This window comes from Chiloscyllium plagiosum, chromosome 2, assembly GCF_004010195.1.
Source record: "Chiloscyllium plagiosum isolate BGI_BamShark_2017 chromosome 2, ASM401019v2, whole genome shotgun sequence".
Classification (NCBI taxonomy): Eukaryota; Metazoa; Chordata; class Chondrichthyes; order Orectolobiformes; family Hemiscylliidae; genus Chiloscyllium; species Chiloscyllium plagiosum.
The window spans coordinates 921,398-944,023 of NC_057711.1; the positions used below are offsets into that span (position 1 = coordinate 921,398).

Here is a 22,626-nt window from a genome sequence, read left to right on the forward strand (position 1 = left end):
TTAAATTCATCATGACAGGCTGATCAGTCTATGGAATGTACCCTTGTTGAACTTAATACTCGAATTCCCGTTGCTCTCCCACATCCCACGTCTATATCTTCCCAATTCAAACTTGTCAATTATCCTTTTAATCTGTCGATTTCTTAAGTACTACAATTAGGTTTCTGATGGTAATGCAAAAGACATTTCGTCTCATTTATGATTATATCAGATTACATACAGTGTGGAAACAGGCCCTTCGGCCCAACAAGTCCACACCAACCTGCCGAAGCGCAAACCACCCAGACCCATTCCCTTACATTTACCCCTTCACCGAACACTCTGGGCAATTTAGTATGGCCAATTGACCTGACCAGCACATTTTTGGACTGTGGAAGGAAAGCGGAGCACCCGGAGAAAACTCACGCAGACAAGGGGAGAAAGTGCAAACACCACACAGTCAGTCACCTGAGGCGTGAAATGAACCCAGGTCTCTGTCGCTGTGAGGCAGCAGTGCTGGCCAGTGTACCACTGTGCCCCCCAAATTTTCAACAGCAAATTTTTACTCGCTCCGAATATGCCCGTTTATTGAACACATTAATCATGACAAGTTTACTGATTTTGCTAGTGTTACAGTCCAGGAACAAAAGAGACAAGATAATATTCTCATTGCTGCATCTGCTTTAATAGCAGACTTTACTCGTATCCTTGAACTTCACATCAAAAATAAGGAGTCTGCTGAGGATTTTATTGACCGTTTTCGAGAATGTTATGAGTTCGATTCTGGCGATCGGGCTTGGAATTTCAATGCTATTAATGCTCAGTATAATTCTATGGTATTAAACTGCCTGCCACCCGGTGTAATCACAGCAGTCAAAACAAACAATTTCGACTGGTTTGAAGACATCCCTAATCAACTCCATTGTTCTATTGCGGCCTTGTGGAATCAGCCGAGTTAAGACAGACTACCAATCAGTGTAAAATCAGAATTTGTAGTCTAAGAGGAGACACCTCAACAGCTACCCGGGCATCATACTAGTGGCCATGCACCAATCGAGACCATGGTCGTGGGGATGGCAGTGGGACTCCCCCTTGGGGTTCATGCCAGCCTGTTTAAATTGTAACAGCCTATGTCACTGGGCTCGTGACTGCCCGACTAGAAACTGCGTTACTTGCGGCTGTCTCCTCCATTTGACCTCTAGTTGCCCTCGAAAGATCACACAGGGAAACTAAAGACGTTTTCATGAGAGCTACACTCAGAATTCCTATGACACTTGGGGTAAACTCCTAATTACAGTCATCCTCCAACACACGCAAGAGTCAGAGTACAAATCAACAGTTTTCTTTCACAAAATAATTCCTTTTCCGTAGTCAAATGTTCAGCTTGACATGTCTTGCTCTGTTGCTTTTTTGTTTTTTGTTCGTTTTGGTAATTGTTCATTGTTTATGAAATATGGAGGGTGGTCGTTGTTCTTGATGTGTGAAAAGATAAGGCTGGCCAGCGGTAACAATTCTTGCATAGTTGGTTATTTAACGATGAGGCACAGCCACGATTTACGAGACTGAACTCACAAGGTAAAACCTGAGATATGGTGTTGTGTGTGTGTGTGTGTGTGTGTGTGTGTGTGTGTGTGTGTGTGTGTGTGTGTGTGTGTGTGTGTGTGTGTGTGTGTGTGTCAAAGAGCGAACCATCTCATTCTATGGTCACTACCCACCTACCCAGCCTCATGTGTTCAGTTTGGGTTGGTCCCAGCACAGCCAAACCATTTTCAACTATTGACAGATCCTGTTAGTACTATTCAGCATTCGCATCTTCTCCAACTTCCTATCAGCTATCCCTTTACTTGCTTCCATTTGTTCTCTTCTCTCTCTGGGCAGCATCTCCATGAAACCATTTTGCTCCTTTCCCGACATCCTCTACTCAAGCTAAACACCATTATCAGCACTAATATTATTGGCGATTATTGGTTAGGAAAGTTGTAATCTTTTGGAGGGAGTCCCTCAATGACAATTGATGTGTCAGTTCAACGTTAGCTTCTGATAAATCATCTAAAAATTAATATCCTTTGATTAATATCCGTGTCTTTGGATTCGGCTATTATTCGTGCATTATAAGTTCTTTTTTCATTGAGTAGACAAAACCTCTTCAGGAAGCTCCAGTTATTTCACGATCTTCAGAATTGTAATTGAGCCATGACTGGTCAGGACTACTCTAGAATTCTAATTTTTGATTTAAATTAAGGGACTAAATTTAACTATGATGAGTTTCAAAGCTGGGAACGGTGTGGGAAAATTGCTGAACTCTGAGAGGAGTATTAAACTCTGACTTCTCGAGCTTTGTTAATTTCTGGGTTTTAAAGATCGATCTCCCTAGCTTCGTTGATCCCTCGAGATTTGTTAATTTCCATTTTAGAAAAATCTTCGATTGCTAGAACTTTGTTAATTTCCAGGTTCTAAAAAAATCGGATCTTTGTATTTTCAGCAGGGTTCACCATAATGAAGCTGGTGGCCTCAACAGTTTTAATAAAGGTGTTGAAGGTTTCGGGAGGCAGGAGGCCCCCGATATTTGCAGTTTTGGGGAGGCAGGAGGCCCCCATTATTTGAAGTTTCAGGCAGACAGGAGGCCCCCGATATTTGAAGCTTTAGGGAGCCATGAGGCCCCCGAAATTTGAAGTTTTCAGGGAGGCAATTGGTCCCCGAAATTTGAAGTTTTCAGGGAGGCAGGAGGCCCAAGATATTTCAAGTCTTTAGGGAGGCAGGAGGCGTCCGACATTTGATGTTTTTAGGGAGGCAGAAGGCCTCCGATATTTGATGTTTTGTGGGATGCAGGAGGCCCCCGATATTTGACATTCTAGGGAGTTCTAAATTAATAATAAAAACACAATAGTTAAGATGATTTTTCTAAATAAAATATCGCGATATTTTATAATAAAAGTCATTTAGTTAAAAAAAGGTTTTGTGAAATAATTAGGCTTTGGAGAAGTCTGATTAGTGAGTAACATATATTTTTTAAATTCGTTGCTATAAAACAGAAGTTATTTTATATTGGGCAATTACAAAGACATAGCAGATAATCCACCATCAACGTTCGTGAAATGACGTGAAAGATTTCATGAAAAGTCTGAGGCCTTTCGAAAACTGTCCGAAGGTCGAAATAAAACATTGCATGATGAAGAATGGCCATTAGGTTGTCAAAAAGCTGTTCAATTGTTTAATTAAGCTCATCAGTTGATTTCGCAATGTAACATGGGTGCAGGTAGGAAAGAGTTAATTGGACCAAAGTGACAGTTTTATGGTGACAGGTACAAGGAATCAGTTTTGCGCTCGTGGCAAGATACTACCACCAAATTGGGGATTGAAGTAACTGCAAATGGTGCTATGAAATCTGTTGAAGTTCTGAAAAGTGAATGTGCTCGAGCAAAACATCATCAGAAACAAAAGGAAAAGTCACAAGTGACTGGTTAACAAACAGAACTGCGCAGTTCGATGGTTGGCTTTCGTTTTAACGTGGAAGGCAATGATAATTCGGATTTAGACGAGTGATTTTTTTCGTGGATCCCATTTTAAATTCGTCATTACAGGCTGATCAGTCTTTGGAATGTACAGTTGTTAAACTTAATTCCCGAATTCCTGTCGCTCTCTCACAGCCCACTTCTATATCTTCCCAGTTCAAAATTTTCAATTATCCTTTTAACCTGTCGATTTCTTAAGTACCACAATTAGGTTCATGATGGTAAAGTAAAAGACCTTTGGTCTCACTTATGATTAAATTAGATTACTTACAGTGTGGAAACAGGCCCTTCAGCCCAACAAGTCCACACCAACCTGCCGAAGCGCAACCCACCCAGACCCATTCCCTTTCATTCACCCCTTCACCGAACACTAGGGGCAATTTAGTATGGCCAATTCACCTAACCTGCACATTTTTAGACTGTGGGAGTAAAGCGGAGCATCTGCTGTATTAGCAGACTTTACTCGTATCCTTGAACTTCACACCAAAAATAAGGAGTCTGCTGAGGATTTTATTGACCGTTTTCGAGAATGTTATGAGTTCTAATCTGGCGATCGGGCTTGGAATTTCAATGCTATTAATGCTCAGTATAATTCTATGGTATTAAACAGCCTGCCGCCCTATGTAGTCACACCAGTCAAAACAAACAATCTGGACTGGTTGAAGACATGAAAATGTGTTGCTGGAAAAGCGCAGCAGGTCAGGCAGCATCCAGGAAACAGGAGAAGCGACGTTTCGGGCATAAGACCTTCTTCAGGAAAGAGCTTATGCCCGAAACGTCGATTCTCCTGTTCCCTGGATGCTGCCTGACCTGCTGCGCTTTTCCAGCAACACATTTTCAGCTCTGATCTCCAGCATCTGCAGACCTCACTTTCTCCTCTAAGGTGTTTAGCACACTTGCCTTCATTGCTCAGATCTTTGAGTATAGGATTTGGGAATCAAAAAGTATGGCGCTGGAAAAGCACAGCTGATCAGGCAACATCCGAGGAGCAGGAGTGTCAACGTTCGAGCATAAGCTCTTCATCAGGAATGTGCCCCGTCCATTTATCTCTCAGCCACGTCTCCCCATGATATATAAGAGTGCAGTCAAAAAGTGTGGCGCTGGAAAAGCACAGCAGGTCAGGCAGCATCTGAGCCCGAAACGTCAACTCTCCTGCTCCTCAGATGCAGCCTGACCTGCTGTGTTTTTCCAGCGCCACACTTTTTGACTTTGATCTGTAGTCCTCACTTTCTCTTTATCAGTATAAGAATGCAGATATTTTGAAAATTGGTCAGAAAGCAACTGCTACAGAGGGACAAACTCCTGGACAACTAATTGCCCATCTAACATCTTGCTGTCAAAGAAATTAGAACACACTCATTATCAAAGGTACCTTTTCATGTGAAACATACTCACAGTAAAAAGAAAGGCGGCGACCCAGGGCAATCAGCAGCAGGAAAATTGAAGACAGTGGAAAAGACAAAAGGCTGTGATTTTGAGATTAAGCTAACATAATTTTAATGTGTCTTATTGGAAAGGCATATTGTTGGAGGCAGATGGTAAGTAGTTAAGAGAAAAGGGAGCTTAGATTTGTGAATAGTTTTTGTTTAATGTTCACTTTTAAAGTTAGAAAAGAAATTGTCATTTTCTTTAAATAGTGGAACTTGGGAGTTCTCTCACTCATATTTTGACAGATTGAGGCGAGGTGAGCTTTTCTGAATGTTTGGTTTAATTAACAAAAAAGGTGCGTCTCCATATCGTAACAACATAAGTAAGAAATGTTTGGAGGGATATGGGTCAAATGCAGGCAGGTGGGCCTAGTTTAGTTTGGCGTTATGGTCGTCTCAGACTGGTTGGACTGAAGAGTCTGTTTCCCTGCTGTAGGACTCTCTGACTTCATGAATAATTTCAAGATTTGCAGGTGACACAAAACTTTAAACATAGTGATTCCTGGTCTATGTCAGGAAGACGTGGATATGGATTAGTGAAATGTCACAGAAACAATTTAATATAGCAAAGTGTGAAGTGTTGAGTTTTGAGAGAGAGAGAGAGAAAATGAGAAGATGCAATATAAATGAAATGCTGAATTTGGAAAGGGTTTGCAGGAACTGAAATATCTGAGGGTTCAGAACAATGTTTCCCTTAATTTCCCTTTGCTGTACCGAGCCAATAATCGTATTATGCGATCAATTTAAGTTTACTGTGTGCCTGCATTTGAAAAAGATTATTAGTATACGTCCTATTTGACCCCTGAAACTTGCCAGTTGTCATGCCACGCAATGTAAAGATGACATTTATTCACATTCAAATCTTGCCAGTTGACAAAGCAAGTTGACAAATGTGTTCTTTGAAAATAAAAAGCATCTTGCTTAAGACAAATATGTAACGAAATGCAAGAAAATTATGCTAAACCTCTTATAAACCACTCAAACGTTGTGGATAGTTTTGGTCGTCCTTCAAGAAGGATGCCTTTCTGTGGAGGTGGCAACCAAGTTGAAGTTGTCCAATTTTGCAGAAAAACAAGTAAAACTGGGATTATTTTCCTTGGTAGAAAAGGATAAAGAAAAATTAATGGTCTAAAATGTTGGGATTTAATTTAGCTGGAAGTCTGTAACCAGAGGGAACAGACTTAAAAATAGTAAACAAAAAAAAATTTAAGGACAGAGATAAAAAAAAATCATTTTAGACAATAAGTTCCAATAATCTTTACTGTTCCATCTTAAAACTTAATGGAGATAGATTCAGTAATTTTCAAAAACCGGTTGGATAAACATTTGGAGACAAAAGCTATGGGTAAAGCTCAGAATATGGAAGAATTAGATACCTGGATGGGTACCTTCTGTGCTGCGTTTTTATGTAATGTTATTTAGTATCATTATAAATTTAACTATAGTTTAACCCTCTGCCACACATCGAAATGTGGATATTTCAATTAGTGAGGTAAGAGGTGATGATCGTTGTACTCTTTTGTTTTCCAGATGAAAGCAGTAGCAGGGATGAAGATGTCTTACCAGCTTCAACAGTCCATCCAGTCTGAGATAAGGGAGTTAATCCGTGGCTTTAGGCAGGAGGAGAACGTGACTGCTTTGTGTTCACACCTCTACAGCATGATCCGAGGAAACCGACAACATCGACGTGCATTCCTCATTGCCTTACTCAACCTGTTTGATGACAGTGCGGTGAGTCAGTATGTCTGGGGTTCCTGGCAGATGGCACTCTACCTCATTTTCAGTAGGGTGGCTATTGTTAACCAGTATAACGTGGCGCCAGCATCAGTCTGCTACTTTGTATCTTAATCCTTTAGAATTGGACTATTCCAAGGAAGTACACTCTGCAGAAATTGATGAAAAGAAATTAGGAACCTATACCACCAAAGTAAAAAGGGATACAAACATTGAGATATTCTAATTGGAATTGAATAGCATGATGATAGCAAGTGAGGATAATATAGATATGAAATTGAAGGGAATGAGCAGACGTGAAAGATGGACATGAATGTAAAACTTAAAGTAGGAGAGAGGAGCTGGGCTTAGTCTGTGTCCAGCTATGTGCTCTTGATTGGTGGAGAGTTATATAAAGGATGCTGTGTAGCGATCTCGTCTGGGGCCTCAGCTTCTCATCATAAACGGTGACTTTACTATTGCAAAGAATAGTAAAGCCTCTTAGACATCCATGGTATGAGTTCCCTGAGTCTCCTACCTCATTCTTGCCCTCCCTATCTGCCCTCTGCTATCAACTCCTTCAGAAAACAGCATAATGAATCCAAAGCTAAGCCAGGGAGAAGGCAATTCTGGATCTGGTGTTGTGCAATGACCCGGATTTGATCAGGGACCTCGAAGTAAAGGAGCCATTAGGAAATAGTGACCATTGATATAATAAGTTTTAATCTGCAGTTAGAGAGGGAGAAAGGAGAATCGGAAGTGTCAGAATTGCAGTTGAAAAAAGGGAACTATGGAGATCTGAAGGAGGAGCTGGCCAAAGTTTAGTGGTTCAAAACCCTAGCAGGGACAAGAATGGCAGGTATTTTTCGGTTAGATTAGATTCCCTTACAGATTCCCCTAATATTTCTCGATATTTTGCAGAAGGTACAGGATCAGTTCATTCCAAAGAGGAAGAAAGATCCTAAGGGGAGGCAGGAGCGGTTGTGGCTGACGAGGGAAGTTAAGGACTATATAAAGATAAAAGAGAAGTATAACATAGCAAAGATTAGCAGGAGGCCAGAGGACTGGGAAACTTTTAAAGAGCAGCAGAGAATAACTAAAAAGGCAATACACAGAGAAAAAAATGAGGTACGAAGGCAAACTGGTCAAAAATATAAAGGAGGATAGCAAAAGCTTTTTTTAGGTATGTGAAAAGAAAAAATTGGTTAAGACTAAAATTGGGCCCTTGAAGACAGAGACTGGTGAATTTATTTTGGGGATCAAGGAAATGGCATAAGAGTTGAATAGGTACTTTGAATCTGTCTTCACTGGGGAAGACACAAGCAATCTCCCAGATATAATAGTGGCTGATCCTAGGGTAATGGATGAACTGAAGGGAATTTATATTAGGCAGGAAATGGTGTTGGATAGATTACTAGGTCTGAAGGCTGATAAGTCCCCAGGACCTGATGGTCTGCATCCCAAGGGATTTAAGGAGGTGGCTCCAGAAATTTTCCAATGTTCTATAGATTCAGGATCAGTTCCTGCAGATTGGAGGGTAGCTAATGTTGTCCCACTTTTCAAGAAAGGAGGGAGAGAGAAAACAGGAAATTATAGACCAGTTAGCCTAACGTCCGTGGTGAGAAAGATGCTAGAGTCAATTATAAAAGATGAAATTAGACTCATTTAGATAACAGTAACAGGATAGATCAGAGTCAGCATGGATTTACGAAGGGGAAATCCTGCTTGACTAACCTTCTGGAATTTTTTTGAGCATGTAACTATGAAGATGGACAAGGGAGAGCCAGTGAATGTAGTGTACCTGGACCTTCAGAAAGTCTTTGAAGCCCCACACAGGAAATTAGTGAGCAAAATTAGGGCACCTGGTATTGGGGACAACATACTGACTGAGATTGAAAATTGGCTGGCTGACAGGAAGCAAAGAGCAAAGTGACGGGTCCCTTTCGGGATGGCTGGCGGTGACCAGTGGGGTACCACAAGATTCGGTGCTGGGGCCACAGCTGTTTACAATATACATCAATGATATTGATGAAGGTATTAAAAGTAACATTAGCAAATTTGCTGATGACACAAAGCTGGGTGGCAGGGTGAAATGTGAGGAGGATGTTAGGAGATTACAAGGTGACCTGGATAAGTTAGGTGAGTGGATGGATGCAGGCAGATGCAGTTTAATGTGGATAAATGTGTTGTTATCCACTTTGGTGGCAAGAACAGGAAGGCAGATTACTATCTAAATAGACTCAAGTTAGGTAAAGAAAGAGTACAACGATGAAAGCAAGCAGGCAGTGGAGAAAGCTAATGGCATGCTGGCCTTCATAGCAAGACGAATTAAGTATAGGAACAAATACCGCACCTGGAATATTGTGTGCAGTTTTGGTCTCCAAATTTGCGGAAGGACATTCTGACTATTGAGGGGATGTAGCGTAGGATCACGAGGTCAATTCCAAGAATGGCGGGACTATCATATGTTGAAAGATTGGAGCGACTGGGCTTGTATACACTTGAGTTTAGAAGGATGAGAGGGGATCTGATTGAGACGTATAAGATTATTAAAGGGTTGGACATTCTGGAGGCAGGAAGCATGTTTCCGCAGATGCGTGAGTTCAGAACCAGAGGACACAGTTTAAATATAAGGGGTAGGCCATTTAGGACAGAGTTGAGAAACTTCTTCACCTAGAGAGTGGTGGATATATGGAATGCTCTTCCCCAGAAGGCAGTGGAGGCCAAGTCTCTGGATACTTTCAAGAAAGAGATGGATAGAGCTCTTCAAGATAGTGAAATCAAGGGTTATAGGGATAAGGCAGGAACAGGATACTGATTGAGGATGATCAGCCAATCATAATGAATGATGGTGCTGGCTCGAAGGGCCGAATGGCCTACTCCTGCACCTATTGACCATTGTTTTCCTTTGCCGTCTGCTGGAGGAATAGATGTCGGACTTGGGAGTCAGTGACCTCGTCACTTTTTCCATTGTACTAACCTATTCGCTGCGTCAGGGCCATGCTATGTTGACAGAATGTGGAATACCATTTAGCCATTGTGCATCTATTTCTTTATCAGATACTTCATTGTAATATTACAAATGCTAGAATAGGGAATAGTGGATAGGAGATGGAATTTGAACCTGTTCAAAACTTGTTTTACTTCTCCATAGAAAACCGAGGTGAACCTACTTCTTTACATAGCAGACAACTTGGCCTGCTTCCCTTTCCAGACACAAGAAGAACCTCTGTTTATTATGCATCACATTGACATCACACTTTCAGTTTCTGGAAGTAATCTGCTGCAGTCGTTCAGGGAGGTAAGTGACATCAGAATCTGTATGAACAAATCAAAACTAAAATGGAATAATATCAAAGTTGGATGAATATAATTAGTAGACGTAATCTCTATCAGGACACTTAATGCCCTTCAGAGGGGCTATTTGATTAGACAACACACTGCCTCACACTTATGTCACTCTTTTCATTGGCTGATAGATTGACAGTATCATGCATGGTGTATCTATTGTGCATTTAGTGATTCTGCCTAACATGTTTAAGTATATCTGGTTATCTCAGTTGGCTGGATGGTTGAGTTGCAATGCAGAGTGTTTGGTTCCCATACCAGCTTCTGTCTTCCTCAGTGGCGTAATGACCTTCAGGTTAAATCATCACCAATCGTCTCTCTCGCTTGTGTCCTCTTTCTCTCACTCACACCCTTATCTCTCTCACTCTCTAATGAGAGAACAGCTCGAGGGTCCTCTGGGACTATGGTGACTTTTTCTTCTAATATATTAGGTGTTATCAATATATCAATCTCTGTTTAAATTCAATAATTTAAGAGTTTCATTTGTCATGTGGAAGAAAGGGTGTATTCTTACCTCGCGTCTGAAGGATCTGGCTTTAATTTTTAGACTGTGCCTCTAATACCTCACATTTCTCTGAAGACAGCGAGAAATAGGAACAGCAGTAGGCTGTTCAAGCTGCTCTAGCCTGCTGCGCCATTTAATATGATTATGGCTGATCCATCATTCCTCACATCCACCTTCCTGCTTTTCCCAAAACCCTTGATTTTCATACTGATCAAGAATCTATGTCAGCCTCAAATGTATATAATGACTGTGCTCCACCTCAGCTGAGGAGTATTGCTGAGCAAAGAGACTTTGGAATGCAGATTCATAGTTCCTTGAAAGTGGGTAAGTTAGGATAGTGAAGAAGGCACTTGGATTGCTTGCCTTTATTGGTCAGTACCTTGAGTGTAGGAGTTGGAAGGTCATGTTGCAGCTGTACAGAACATTGGTTAGACCACTTTTAGGATAGCGCATGCAATTCTGGTCTCCCTGGAAGTCAACCACTTCCATATAAAGAACAACAGTAGCAAGTAAATTCTTTATTTGGAAATATGTTGTCATTCCTTCACTGTCATAGGGTCAAAATCTTGGAATTCGCTCCTTAACAGCATTGCGGGTCTACCTATAGAATGTGGACTATACTGTTCAAGAAGGCAGCTCACCATCACCTTCTCAAATGTAACTAGGGATGGGCATTATTCCTGATGAAGGGCTTTTGCCCGAAACGTCGATTTTGCTGCTCCTCGGATGCTGCCTGAACTGTTGTGCTCTTCCAGCACCACTAATCCAATATTTGTTAACCAGTCCTGCTCTTTCTGTTTTAATGCTTTGCCCCTTATCTGATAGTCACCTATTAACCACTCTCCCCATTAGAGTTCCATTCTTGATGTAAATATACTCTATCAACTTGCATGTACATCAACTTGCAATGGTTCATTATCCATTTGGTCAGTAAATTTCTCTTCATTTCCGCCCTAAATAGCCAAGCTTTTATTCTGATACTGTTGTCTTGAATTCTCAACTCCTCAGCCTGAGGGTCTTCTTCCAAGTAGCATGTGCATCAAAGTGTGTCTATTTCGTATTCCTAGATTGTGTGCAATGAGTTGTAAAAGGTTATGTTGCTTGGAAATGAATTATACTGTTGCAATGATACTGTTTCTAATGTGTTGTATAAACGGTTGAGATCCATTTTTAAAAGAGAGACAAAGCAGATAAGTTGTTAAACTAAATATTTGTTGTTTGCAGTCTCTGTTGAAAGACACACAGCCGAAGGAAAGGAAATCCTCAAGTTCTGGGGACAGTGACAGTGAGGATGAGATGCAGCGGCCCCGCAGGTGTAAGAAACGTATCAACTCTGATTCAAGTGATGATGAGGACGATGATCTGGAAGATGTGCTCGCTCGATTGCCTGCAGACTCGACTCCTCTTGTGGAGTTTGTGAATGCTTCTCAGGGAATCCTATTGCTGTTGGTCCTGAAACAACACCTGAAGAACTTGTATGGCTTCTCAGACAGGTAGGAAAGAGAACTTTTCACTACTTAATTGGACAAAACAACATCTGTGAGGAGAAAAACAGTTTGACCATTCAGAGCTTTAAAGTTGAACATTGCACAGTTCTCAAAGATGAAATCCTTCGTCAATATTTCTGTGTTGGTTCACTCAGCCTACTCTCAATTTTTGCTGTTTATTTTTATCAGGAAGAATTCATTATTCGTTTTTTCAAACATGTAACACTGATTCTATTGATTGCATCATTCCATATAACATCCACAAGGAACAATCCCATAAGGGTGTTCAACACGGTTCCTCATAGACTGGTTGCTAAGGTTAGATCACATGGAATGCAGGGAGAATTGGCATTTGGATACACTTGAAGGTGGTGGCGGAAGGTTGCTTTTCAGACTGGAGGCCTATGACCAGTGGTGTGCCACAAATATCTGTGCTGGGTCCACTGCTTTTCGTCATTTATGTAAATGATTTGGATGTGAATACAGCAGGTTTGATTAGTAAGTTTGAAGATGATGCCAAAATTGGTGGTGTAGTGGACTGCGAGGGAGGTTACCTCAGTACAGTGGGATCTTGATCAGATGGACCAATGATCTAAGGAGTGGTAGATGAAGTTTAATTTAGATCAACGTAAGGTGTTGCATTTTGGAAAGGCAGATCAGGGCAGGACTTGTACACTTAATGGTAATGTACTGGGGAGTGTTGCTGAACAAAGAGACCTTGGAAAGCAGGTTCATAGTTCCTTGAAAGTAGAGTCACAGGTCAATAAGATAGTGAAGGAGGAATTTGATATGCCTTCCTTTATTGATCTGTGCATTGAGTATAAGAGTTGGGAGGTCATGTTGTGGCTGTACAAGACATTGGTTTGGCCATTTTTGGAATACTGTATTCAATTCTGGTCACCCTGCTATAGGAAGACTGTTGTGAAACTTAAAAACATTCAGAGAAGATTTACATAGATGTTACCAGGATTGGAGAGTTTGAACTATAGGAAAGGCTGAATAGACTGGGACATTTTCCCTGAAGCATCGGAGGCTGAGGGGTGACCTCATAGAGATTTATAAAATCATGAGGGGCATGGATAGGGTAAATAGGCAAGATCTTTTCCCCAGGGTGGGTAGAACTAAAGGGCATGAGTTTAAGGTGAGAGGAGAAAAATTTACAAGGGATGACTGGCAACTTTTTCACGTAGCGGGTGATGTAAGTATGGAATAAGCTGCCAAAGGAAGTGGTGGAGGCTGGGTACCATTACAGCATTTCAAAGGCATCTGGATGGGTATATGAATAAGAAGGGTTTAGAGGGATATGGGCCAAATGGTGGCAAATGAGACTAGATTAATTTAGGATATCTGGTTGGCATGGATGAGTTGGACCAAAGGGTGTGTTTCTGTGCTGTACATCTCTATGGCCATGCTCCAATAGAAGCAAGGAGTTTTGTGAAAGTCCTGTGTTTATATTAGCAGGAGGAAGCTCGTCTGAACTTTACTGGCTAATATTTACTTCCATTGTGTTTTATCACCCAACTGGTTCTTCCATTCCAGATCAATCCATTTGAGGTCCTTCTAATAAATTCATAGATATATCTACATTTACTGTTATCCACAAATGCCAATCCTCCCTGCATTCCATGAGATCTAACCTTAGCAACCAGTCTATCATGAGGCAAGATGGTTCAGATAAGGCGATGGAGAGTTAGAGGTCAGGTGGGAAGCATTTAAAGAGAGTTAAGAAGAGCAAAGAGAGGACATGAGCAGTCTTTAGCAAATAGAATAATTGGGCGGCACGGTGGCACAGTGGTTAGCACTGCTGCCTCGCAGCGCCAGAGACCCGGGTTCAATTCCCGACTCAGGCGACTGACTGTGTGGAGTTTGCACGTTCTCCCCGTGTCTGCGTGGGTTTCCTCCGGGGGCTCCGGTTTCCTCCCACAGTCCAAAGATGTGCAAGTCAGGTGAATTGGCCATGCTAAATTGCCCGTAGTGTTAGGTAAAAGGGGTAAATGTAGGGGTATGGGTGGGTTACGCTTCGGCGGGTCGGTGTGGACTTGTTGGGCCGAAGGGCCTGTTTCCACACTGTAAGTAATCTAATCTAATCTAATCTAAATAAAGGAGAACCCTAAAGCTTTCTGTAGGTATGTGAGGAATAAAACGATGATTAAGGTAGGAATAGGGCCAGTCAAAGACAGAAGTGGGAAATTGTGTGTGGACCCTGTGGAGGTCAGAGAAGTGCTAAACGAACATTTCTCATCGGTTTTCACTCAGGAAAAGGAGAATATTGTAGGGGAGAAGATTGAGGTACAAGATATTAGACTAGAAAGGATCAAGGTTAGTTACGAACAGGTGTTAACAATTCTAGAAGAAGTGAAAGTAGACAAGTCCCCTGGGCCGGATGGGATTTATCCGAGGATTCTCTGGGAAGCTGGGGAAGAGATAGCAGAGCCTTTGGCTTTGATATTTGAGTCGTCATTGTCTGCAGGTTTAGTACCAGAGGACTGGAGGATTGCAAATGTTGTGCCCTTGTTCAAGAAGGGCAGCGGAGATGGCCCATGTAATTATAGACCAGTGAGCCTTATTTCTGTTGTAGGAAAGGTTTTAGAAAGGATTATGAGAGATAAGATTTATAATCATCTAGCAAGCAACAATTTGATTTCAGATAGTCAACATGGTTTTGTCAAGGGTAGGTCGTGCCTCACAAACCTCATTGAGCTTTTTGAGAAGGTGACCAAGCATGTAGATGAGGGTAGGGCAGTTGACGTGGTGTACATGGACTTCAGTAAAGCCTTTGATAAGGTTCCACATGGTAGGCTGTTGGAGAAAATGCAGATGCATGGAATTGAGGGTGATTTAGCAGTTTGGATTAGAAACTGGCTTTCTGGACGAAGGCAGCGAGTGATGGTTGATGGAAAATATTCAGCCTGGAGTCTGGTTACTAGTGGTGTTCCACAAGGATCTCTTTTGGGACCACTGCTGTTTGTCATGTTCATATATGACTTAGAAACAGGCAGAGGTGGATGGGTTAGTAAATTTGCAGACGATACTAAAGTTGGTGGAGTAGTGGACAGTGTGGAAGAATGTTACAGGTTGCAGGGGGACTTATATAAACTGCAGAATTGGGCTGAGGTGGCAAATGGAGTTCAGTGCAGCTAAATGTGAGGTGATGCACTTTGGGAAGAATAACAGGAAGGCAGAGTACTGGGTCAACGGAAAGATTCTTGGTAGTGTGGATGTGCAGAGGGATCTTGGAGTCCATGTCCATAGATCCCTGAAAGTTGCCACCCAGGTGGATAGTGCTGCGAAGAAGGCATACGGTGTGTTAGGTTTCATTTGTAGAGGGATTGAGTTCCGGAGCCGCAATATCATTCATTTGTAGAGGGATTGAGTTCCGGAGCCGCAATATCATGCTGCAACTATACACAATGCTGGTGCGGCCACACTTGGAATATTGTGTACAGTTCTGGTCCTCATATTTCGGGACGGTTGTAGAAGCATTGGAAAAGGTGCAGAGAAGATTGACCAGGATGTTGCCTGGTCTGGAGTGAAGGTCTAATGAGGAAAGGCTGAGAGACTTGGGTCTGTTCTCATTGGAGAGAAGAAGGCTAAGGGGGGATTTGATAGAGACCTATAAGATGATCAGAGGATGAGATAGGGTAGACCGTGAAAGTCTTTTTCCTAGGATGATGCTGTCAGCTTGTACGAGGGGGCATAACTACAAATTGAGGGCTGATAGATTTAAGGAGAAAGTGAGGACTGCAGATGCTGGAGATCAGAGCTGAAAATGTGTTGCTGGAAAAGCGCAGCAGGTCAGGCAGCATCCAAGGAACAGGAGAATCGACGTTTCGGGCTTAAGCCCTTCTTCAGGATTCCTGAAGAAGGGCTTATGCCCGAAACATCGATTCTCCTGTTCCTTGGATGCTGCCTGACCTGCTGCGCTTTTCCAGCAATACATTTTCAGCTCTGATAGATTTTAGGCAGGCTCTTTATGCAGAGAGTGATAAGGGCGTGGAATGCCCTACCTGCTAACGTAGTCAACTCAGCCACATTCGGGAGATTTAAACAATCCTTAGATAAGCACATGAATGATGATGGGATAGTGTAGGGGGACAAGCTGAGAATAGTTCACAGGTCGGCGCAATATCGTGGGCCGAAGGGCCTGTTCTGCACTGTATTGTTCTATGTTCTATGTATGATCTGTCCCTCCTGCACATAACTACCACCACCGTGTCCCCTTGCTAAGCAAGTGTTGCATCATATCTTGGGCCAAAATTTTCCCAACTATTTGGCAGAATTTCTGTCATTTTGAATCTGGCTGAATAAAATATCTCCGCCCCTATCCAAAGCCTTACTGTAGAGATTTAGAAACACAGAAATCAGGAGCAAAAGTAAACCACTTGGTCTTTTGAGACTGGTACACCATTCCATGTGATCATGGTTGACCCTCAACCTCATGGCTATATTCCCATTTTCTCTCCATACTTTTTCATGCCATTAATATCTAGATTTATTTCATACACTGGAATCTGAGGCTTTCCACCTATAATCTGGATGGTGGCCAATATCTGGAGGGATAAGCAAGGTAGAATAATAGTGATCGCAATTACAGTTATAGCTAGTTTGTCAAGACTGGTTGGAGTGGTGCAACGTTTGAGAGCAGTGATATAATGCTGGGTGTCAGAAAGTCTGCAATATTCTGGTAATTCACTGCTTACAGATGCTCATTGTGGACAGCAAGTTAAGATAACGATGATCTCTCCACCATGAAATTAAAAATAGTGACATTTGCTGATGATTGCACAATATTCATCACTTCTGCCAATCTCTTTTCATAAGACAACCTGATTTCTGGAATCACTTTAATGAACCTCCTCCAAACTACTTCCAATGCAATTGCATCCCTCCCCAAGTAAGGGAACCAAAATTGCACACAACACTCCAGGTTCAGTCTCACTAATGCTTTGTACAGTTGCAACAATACTTTCCTACTTCTATACGTTACTCCTTTAGCATTAAATGCCAAAATTCTATTCTGTCTTCCTTATTACTTGCTGTACCTCCATACTAGTTTTCAGTGGGTCATGAACGAGGACATCCTAATCCCTCTGCATCGAAACACTGGGGTTTCTCTCCATTTAGATAAAAAGTTGCCTCCGAAACCTCTGACTTTTCTGTAATTTTTCAGAGGGGTCCAGGCACAGGGCATTACCCATTAGAAAATCAGTTTCTGTGCAATTCCCATAGAGTGAGCTGTACCAGGGATTATATGTAGTCCTGACCTGCAACTCTAGTCTCTGTTGCTCCAACAGTGCTCTGACCATTGGAATATCTGGGTCATTGTGTACACAAGTTGTAGCCACTGAAAGATGCCTCATGTCACCAGATCAACCTGAGAGTTGCATTCCCCTCTGAAGGTTTGTTCTTGATCTCTCAGTTTAATTTCAGCAAGAAGATATGAGTAATCAAAAATGCCATTGCATAAACTGTCAACCTGGTGCTGGAATTTCAGTCAGGTGATTTTCCCAAGCCTTTTGTTTATGCGTGATGTTCTATACTTTCCACAATTGCCAAGTTATTGCTACAAATCTTCACTCACGCGAGCTTTACTTGTTTTCAGGAATATTTCTCAACATTTTTGACTTTGAGCCTATAATTATTAGTTTTCGCTCAACAATCTTGTCTCTCTCTCGCCAGTAAAATCCAAAAATATTCTCCTTCTGAATCTGCGAAAGTGTATGACAAGGCAGTAAACAGGAAATCAGGAGTGCACTTTAACCCCAGGCAAACACTGGATTTCCTGAGAAATGGAGTAGGACATGCAGAAATAACAGAAACAGTGAAGAGGAATATCGTCAAACAGTACTTGGATGTAAGTCACAACCTTTTTTTGGAAACTTTGTGTCATGATATTTTGATCCATTAAATTAAGATTCTGTTTTGGCTGCACAGAACCAGCCCCTTCTACATTTACTGTAAATAAATTAATATTGGCAATGCACCAGCACCTTTTGTTAAGTTGTCCTTTTGGCAGTATAATTTTGGTTAGCAACTGGTGCTCCATATTCTCTGATAACCACACTAGGTGCAGAAACAGTATTGAAAACCAAGTCAAAGATGGCTCAGTGGTTAGCACTGCTGCCTCACAGCACTAGGGACCTGGGTTCGATTCCAGCCTCTGGCAACTGCATGGAGTTTGCACATTCTCCCTGTGTCTGTGTGGTCCTCCCGTTTCCTCCCACAGTCCAAAGATGTGCAGGTTAGGTGAATTGACCATGCTAAATTGCCCATAGTGTCTGTGGACATTAGGTGCATTAGTCAGGGATAAATGTAGGATAATAGGATAGGGAAATGGGTCTGGGTGGGTTACTCTTTGGAGAGTCAGTGTGGACTTGTTGGGCCAAAGGACCTGTTTCCACACTGTAGGGATTCTATGAATGATTTGTTGTTTTTTTTCAGACATAGCAAGTAGGATAGATGAAGGGAAACCAGTAGGTGTAGTATGTTTGCATTTTCAAAAGACATTGAATATGATACCACATAGAATGTTAAGTCATTGAGTGTATTTAGATATATCAGCTGAACATGTGGCTGCAAGGATGGTGCAGGAGGTTTTTGGTGCAGATGGTTTCAGGATTTTGGATAATTGGGGCTCATTCTGGGGAAGGTGGGACTTGTACAAACAGGACAGTCTTCACTTGAACCAGAGGAGTGCTAATATCCTGGGTGGGAAATTTGGTGCTATTCGGGTGGGTTTAAACTAGCTCGGCAGGGGGATGGGAACCGGAGATGTAGCTGCAGTGCACAGGGGGATGGGAACCGGAGATGTAGCTGCAGTGCACAAGAGGATGAGAGTAGGAAGGACAGGGACAGGATTTCGGGGTCACAGGAATATGCTGGCAGACAGCGAAGTGGTTTGAAGTGTGTCTACTTCAACACCAGAAGTATTCGAAATAAGGTAGGTGAGCTTGCAGCTTGGATAGGTACCTGGGACTTCAATGTTGTGGCCATTTTGGAGACATGGATAGAACAGGGTGAGGAATGAATGTTGTAGGTTCCAGGGTTTAGATCTTTCATTAAAAACAAGCAAGGTGGTAAAAGAGGGGGAGGCGTGGCCTTGTTAGTCAAAGATAGTATAATGGTGGCTGACAGAACTTTTAGAACATAGAACAATACAGCACAGAACAGGCCCTTCGGCCCACGATGTTGTGCCGAACATTTGACCTAGCTTAAGCACCCATCCATGTACCTATCCAATTGCCGCTTAAAGGTCACAAATGATTCTGACTCTGCCACTCCCACAGGTAGCGCATTCCATGCCCCCACCACTCTCTGGGTAAAGAACCCACCCCTGACATCTCCCCTATACCTTCCACCCTTCACCTTAAATTTATGTCCCCTTGTAACACTCTGTTGTACCCGGGGAAAAAGTTTCTGACTGTCTACTCTACCTATTCCTCTGATCATCTTATAAAGCTCTATCAAGTCACCCCTCATCCTTCGCCGTTCCAACGAGAAAAGGCCGAGAACTCTCAACCTATCCTCGGACGACTTCCTCTCCATTCCAGGCAACATCCTGGTAAATCTCCTCTGCACCCTCTCCAAAGCTTCCACATCCTTCCTAAAGTGAGGCGACCAGAACTGCACACAGTAATCCAACTGTGGCCTAACCAAAGTCCTGTACAGCTGCAACATCACTTCACGACTCTTGAATTCAATCCATCTGCTAATGAACGCTAATACACCATAGGCCTTCTGACAAGCTCTATCCACCTGAGTGCCAACTTTCAAAGATCTATGAACATAGACCCCAAGATCCCTCTGCTCCTCACCTTACTAAGAACCCCACCGTTAACCCTGTATTCCGCATTCTTATTTGTACTTCCAAAATGGACAACCTCACACTTGGCAGGGTAGAACTCCATCTGCCACTCCTCAGCCCAGCTCTGCATCATATCTAAGTCCCTCTGCAGCCGACAACAGCCCTCCTCACTGTCCACAACTCCACCTATCTTCGTATCATCTGCAAATTTACTGACCCACCCTTCGACTCCCTCATCTAAGTCATTAATAAAAATTACAAACAGCAGAGGACCCAGAACTGATCCCTGCGGAACTCCACTTGTAACTGGGCTCCAGGCTGAATATTTACCATCTACCACCACTCTCTGCCTTCGACCGGTTAGCCAGTTCAGAGTCTTATACAACTGCAACATGACCTCAGGGCTCCGGAACTCAATTCCTCTACCAATAAAAGCCAGTACGCCATATGCCGCCTTCACCGCACTATTTACGTGGGTGGCAACTTTCAGAGATCTGTGTACATGGACACCAAGATCCCTCTGCTCATCCACACTACAAGTATCCGACCATTAGCCCAGTACCCCATCTGTGTACAGGTGGGTTTCCTGACACAGTATGTCAAAGGGCTGACAAGAGGGGAGACCACACTGGATCTGGTGCTTAGTAATGAACCAGGCCAGGTGTTTGATTTAGTTGTATGTGAGCACTTTGGAGAGTGACCATAATTCAGTTACGTTTAGTTTAGCAATGGAATGGGATTGGTGCATAACACAGGTCAAGAGTTATCGATGAGGCAAGGGTAATTATGATGTGATTAGGCAAGAATTAGGATGCATAGAATGGGGTAGCAAAATGCAGGGGATGCAGACAATGGAAATGTGGAGCTGGTTTAAGGAACAGATATTGCGTGTCCTTGATAGGTGTGTCCCTGTCAGGCAAGGAGGAAGCGATAAGGTAAGGGAACCATGGTTTACTACAGAAATTGCATCTCTTGTTAAGAAGAAGAAATGAGGCTTATGTGTTGATGAGGTGATGGAGAGTTTCAGATCAGCCATGAAGGATTTAAAGAGAGAGTTAAGAAGAGCAAAGAGAGGACACGAGCAGTCTTTAGCAAATAGAATAAAGGACAACCCTTAAACTTTCTATAGGTATGTGAGGAATAAAAGGATGATTAGGGTAGGAATAGGGCCAAAGACAGAAGTGGGAAGTTGAGTGTGGACACTAGAGATCGGAGAGGTGCTAAATGAACATTTCTCATCGGTGTTTTCTCAGGAAAAGAAGAATATTGTAAAGGAGAAAAATAAGGTACGAGATATTAGACTAGAAAGGATTGAGGTTAATTACGTATAGGTGTTATCAATTCTAGAAGGAGTGAAAGTAGACAAGTCCCCTGGGCCGGATGGGATTTATCCAACGATTCTCTAGGAAGCTAGGGAGGAGGTGGTGGAGCCTTTGGCTTTGATATTTGAGTCGTCATTGTCTACAGGTTTAGTACCAGAGGACTGGAGGATTGCAAATGTTGTGCCCTTGTTCAAGAAGAGCATTAGAGATGACCCAGGTAATTATAGACCAGTGAGCCTTATTTCTGTTGTAGGAAAGGTTTTAGAAAGGATTATAAGAGATAAGATTTATAATCATCTAGCAAGCAACAATTTGATTTCAGATAGTCAACATGGTTTTGTCAAGGGCAGATCATGTCTCACATACCTCATTGAGTTTTTTGAGAAGGTGACCAAGCATGTAGATGAGGATGGGCAGTTGACGTGGTATATTTGGACTTCAGTAAAGCCTTTGATAAGGTTCCCCACATAGGCTGATGGAGAAATGCAGAGGCATGGGATTGAGGGTGATTTAGCAGTTTGGATTAGAAACTGGCTTTCTGAGAGAAGACAGCGAGTGGTGGTTGATGGAAAATATTCAGCCTGGGTCTGTTTTCTGACCACTGCTGTTTGTCATTTTCATAAATGACTTAGACGCAGGCATTGGTGGATGGATTAGTAAATTTGCAGATGACACTAAAGTCGGTGGAGTAGTGGACAGTTTGGAAGAATGTTACAGGTTGCAGGGGGACTTGGATAAACTGCAGAATTGGGCTGAGAGGTAGCAAATGGAGTTCAATGTAGCTAAATGTGAGGTGATGCACTTTGGGAAGATTAACAGGAAGGCAGAGTACTGGGTCAATGGAAAGATTCTTGGTAGTGTGGATGTTCAGAGGGATCTTGGCATCCATGCACATAGATCCCTGAAAGTTGCCACCCAGGTGGATAGTGCTGTGAAGAAGGCATACGGTGTGTTAGGTTTGAGTTCCAGAACCACAATATCATGCTGCAACTGTACAAAACTCTGGTGCGGCCACACTTGGAATATTGTGTACAGTTCTGGTCGCCCCATTACAAAATGGACGTGGAAACATTGGAAAAGGTGCATGGGAGATTTACCAGGATGTTGCCTGGTCTGGAGGGAAGCTCTTATGCGGAAAGGCTGAGAGACGTGGGTCTTTTCTCATTGGAAAGAAGGCGGCTAAGGGGGGATTTGATAGAGACATACAAGATGATCAGAGGATGAGATAGGGTCGACAGAGAAAAACATTTTCCTAGGATAATGATGTCAGCTTGTACAAGGGGGCATAACCACAAATTGAGGGGTGATAGATTTAAGACAGATGTCAGAGGCAAGTTCTTTACACAGAGTGGTAAAGGCGTGGAATACCCTACCTGCTAAGGTAGTCAACTCAGCCACATTAGGGAGATTTAAACAATCCTTAGATAAGCTCATGGATGATGATGAGATAGTGTAGGGGGACTAGCTGAGAAAAGTCCATGCATCAGCGCAACATTGAGTACCGAAGGGCCTGTTCTGCGCTGTATTGT

General features: G+C 42.5%; 1 protein-coding gene across 4 annotated transcripts in view; it reads left to right on the forward strand.

The window, feature by feature from the left end:
- The window catches only part of LOC122556264 (nipped-B-like protein), a 536,293-nt gene that overhangs the window by 491,536 nt on the left and 22,131 nt on the right, over positions 1-22,626 (forward strand). For all 4 annotated transcript variants that reach the window (XM_043702895.1, XM_043702901.1, XM_043702914.1 and 1 more), the window contains 4 exons: positions 6,449-6,649; positions 9,786-9,932; positions 11,709-11,977; positions 17,651-17,825. In XM_043702895.1, the coding sequence (XP_043558830.1) occupies positions 6,449-6,649; positions 9,786-9,932; positions 11,709-11,977; positions 17,651-17,825 (792 nt within the window). The remainder of the gene's footprint in view (positions 1-6,448; positions 6,650-9,785; positions 9,933-11,708; positions 11,978-17,650; positions 17,826-22,626) is intronic.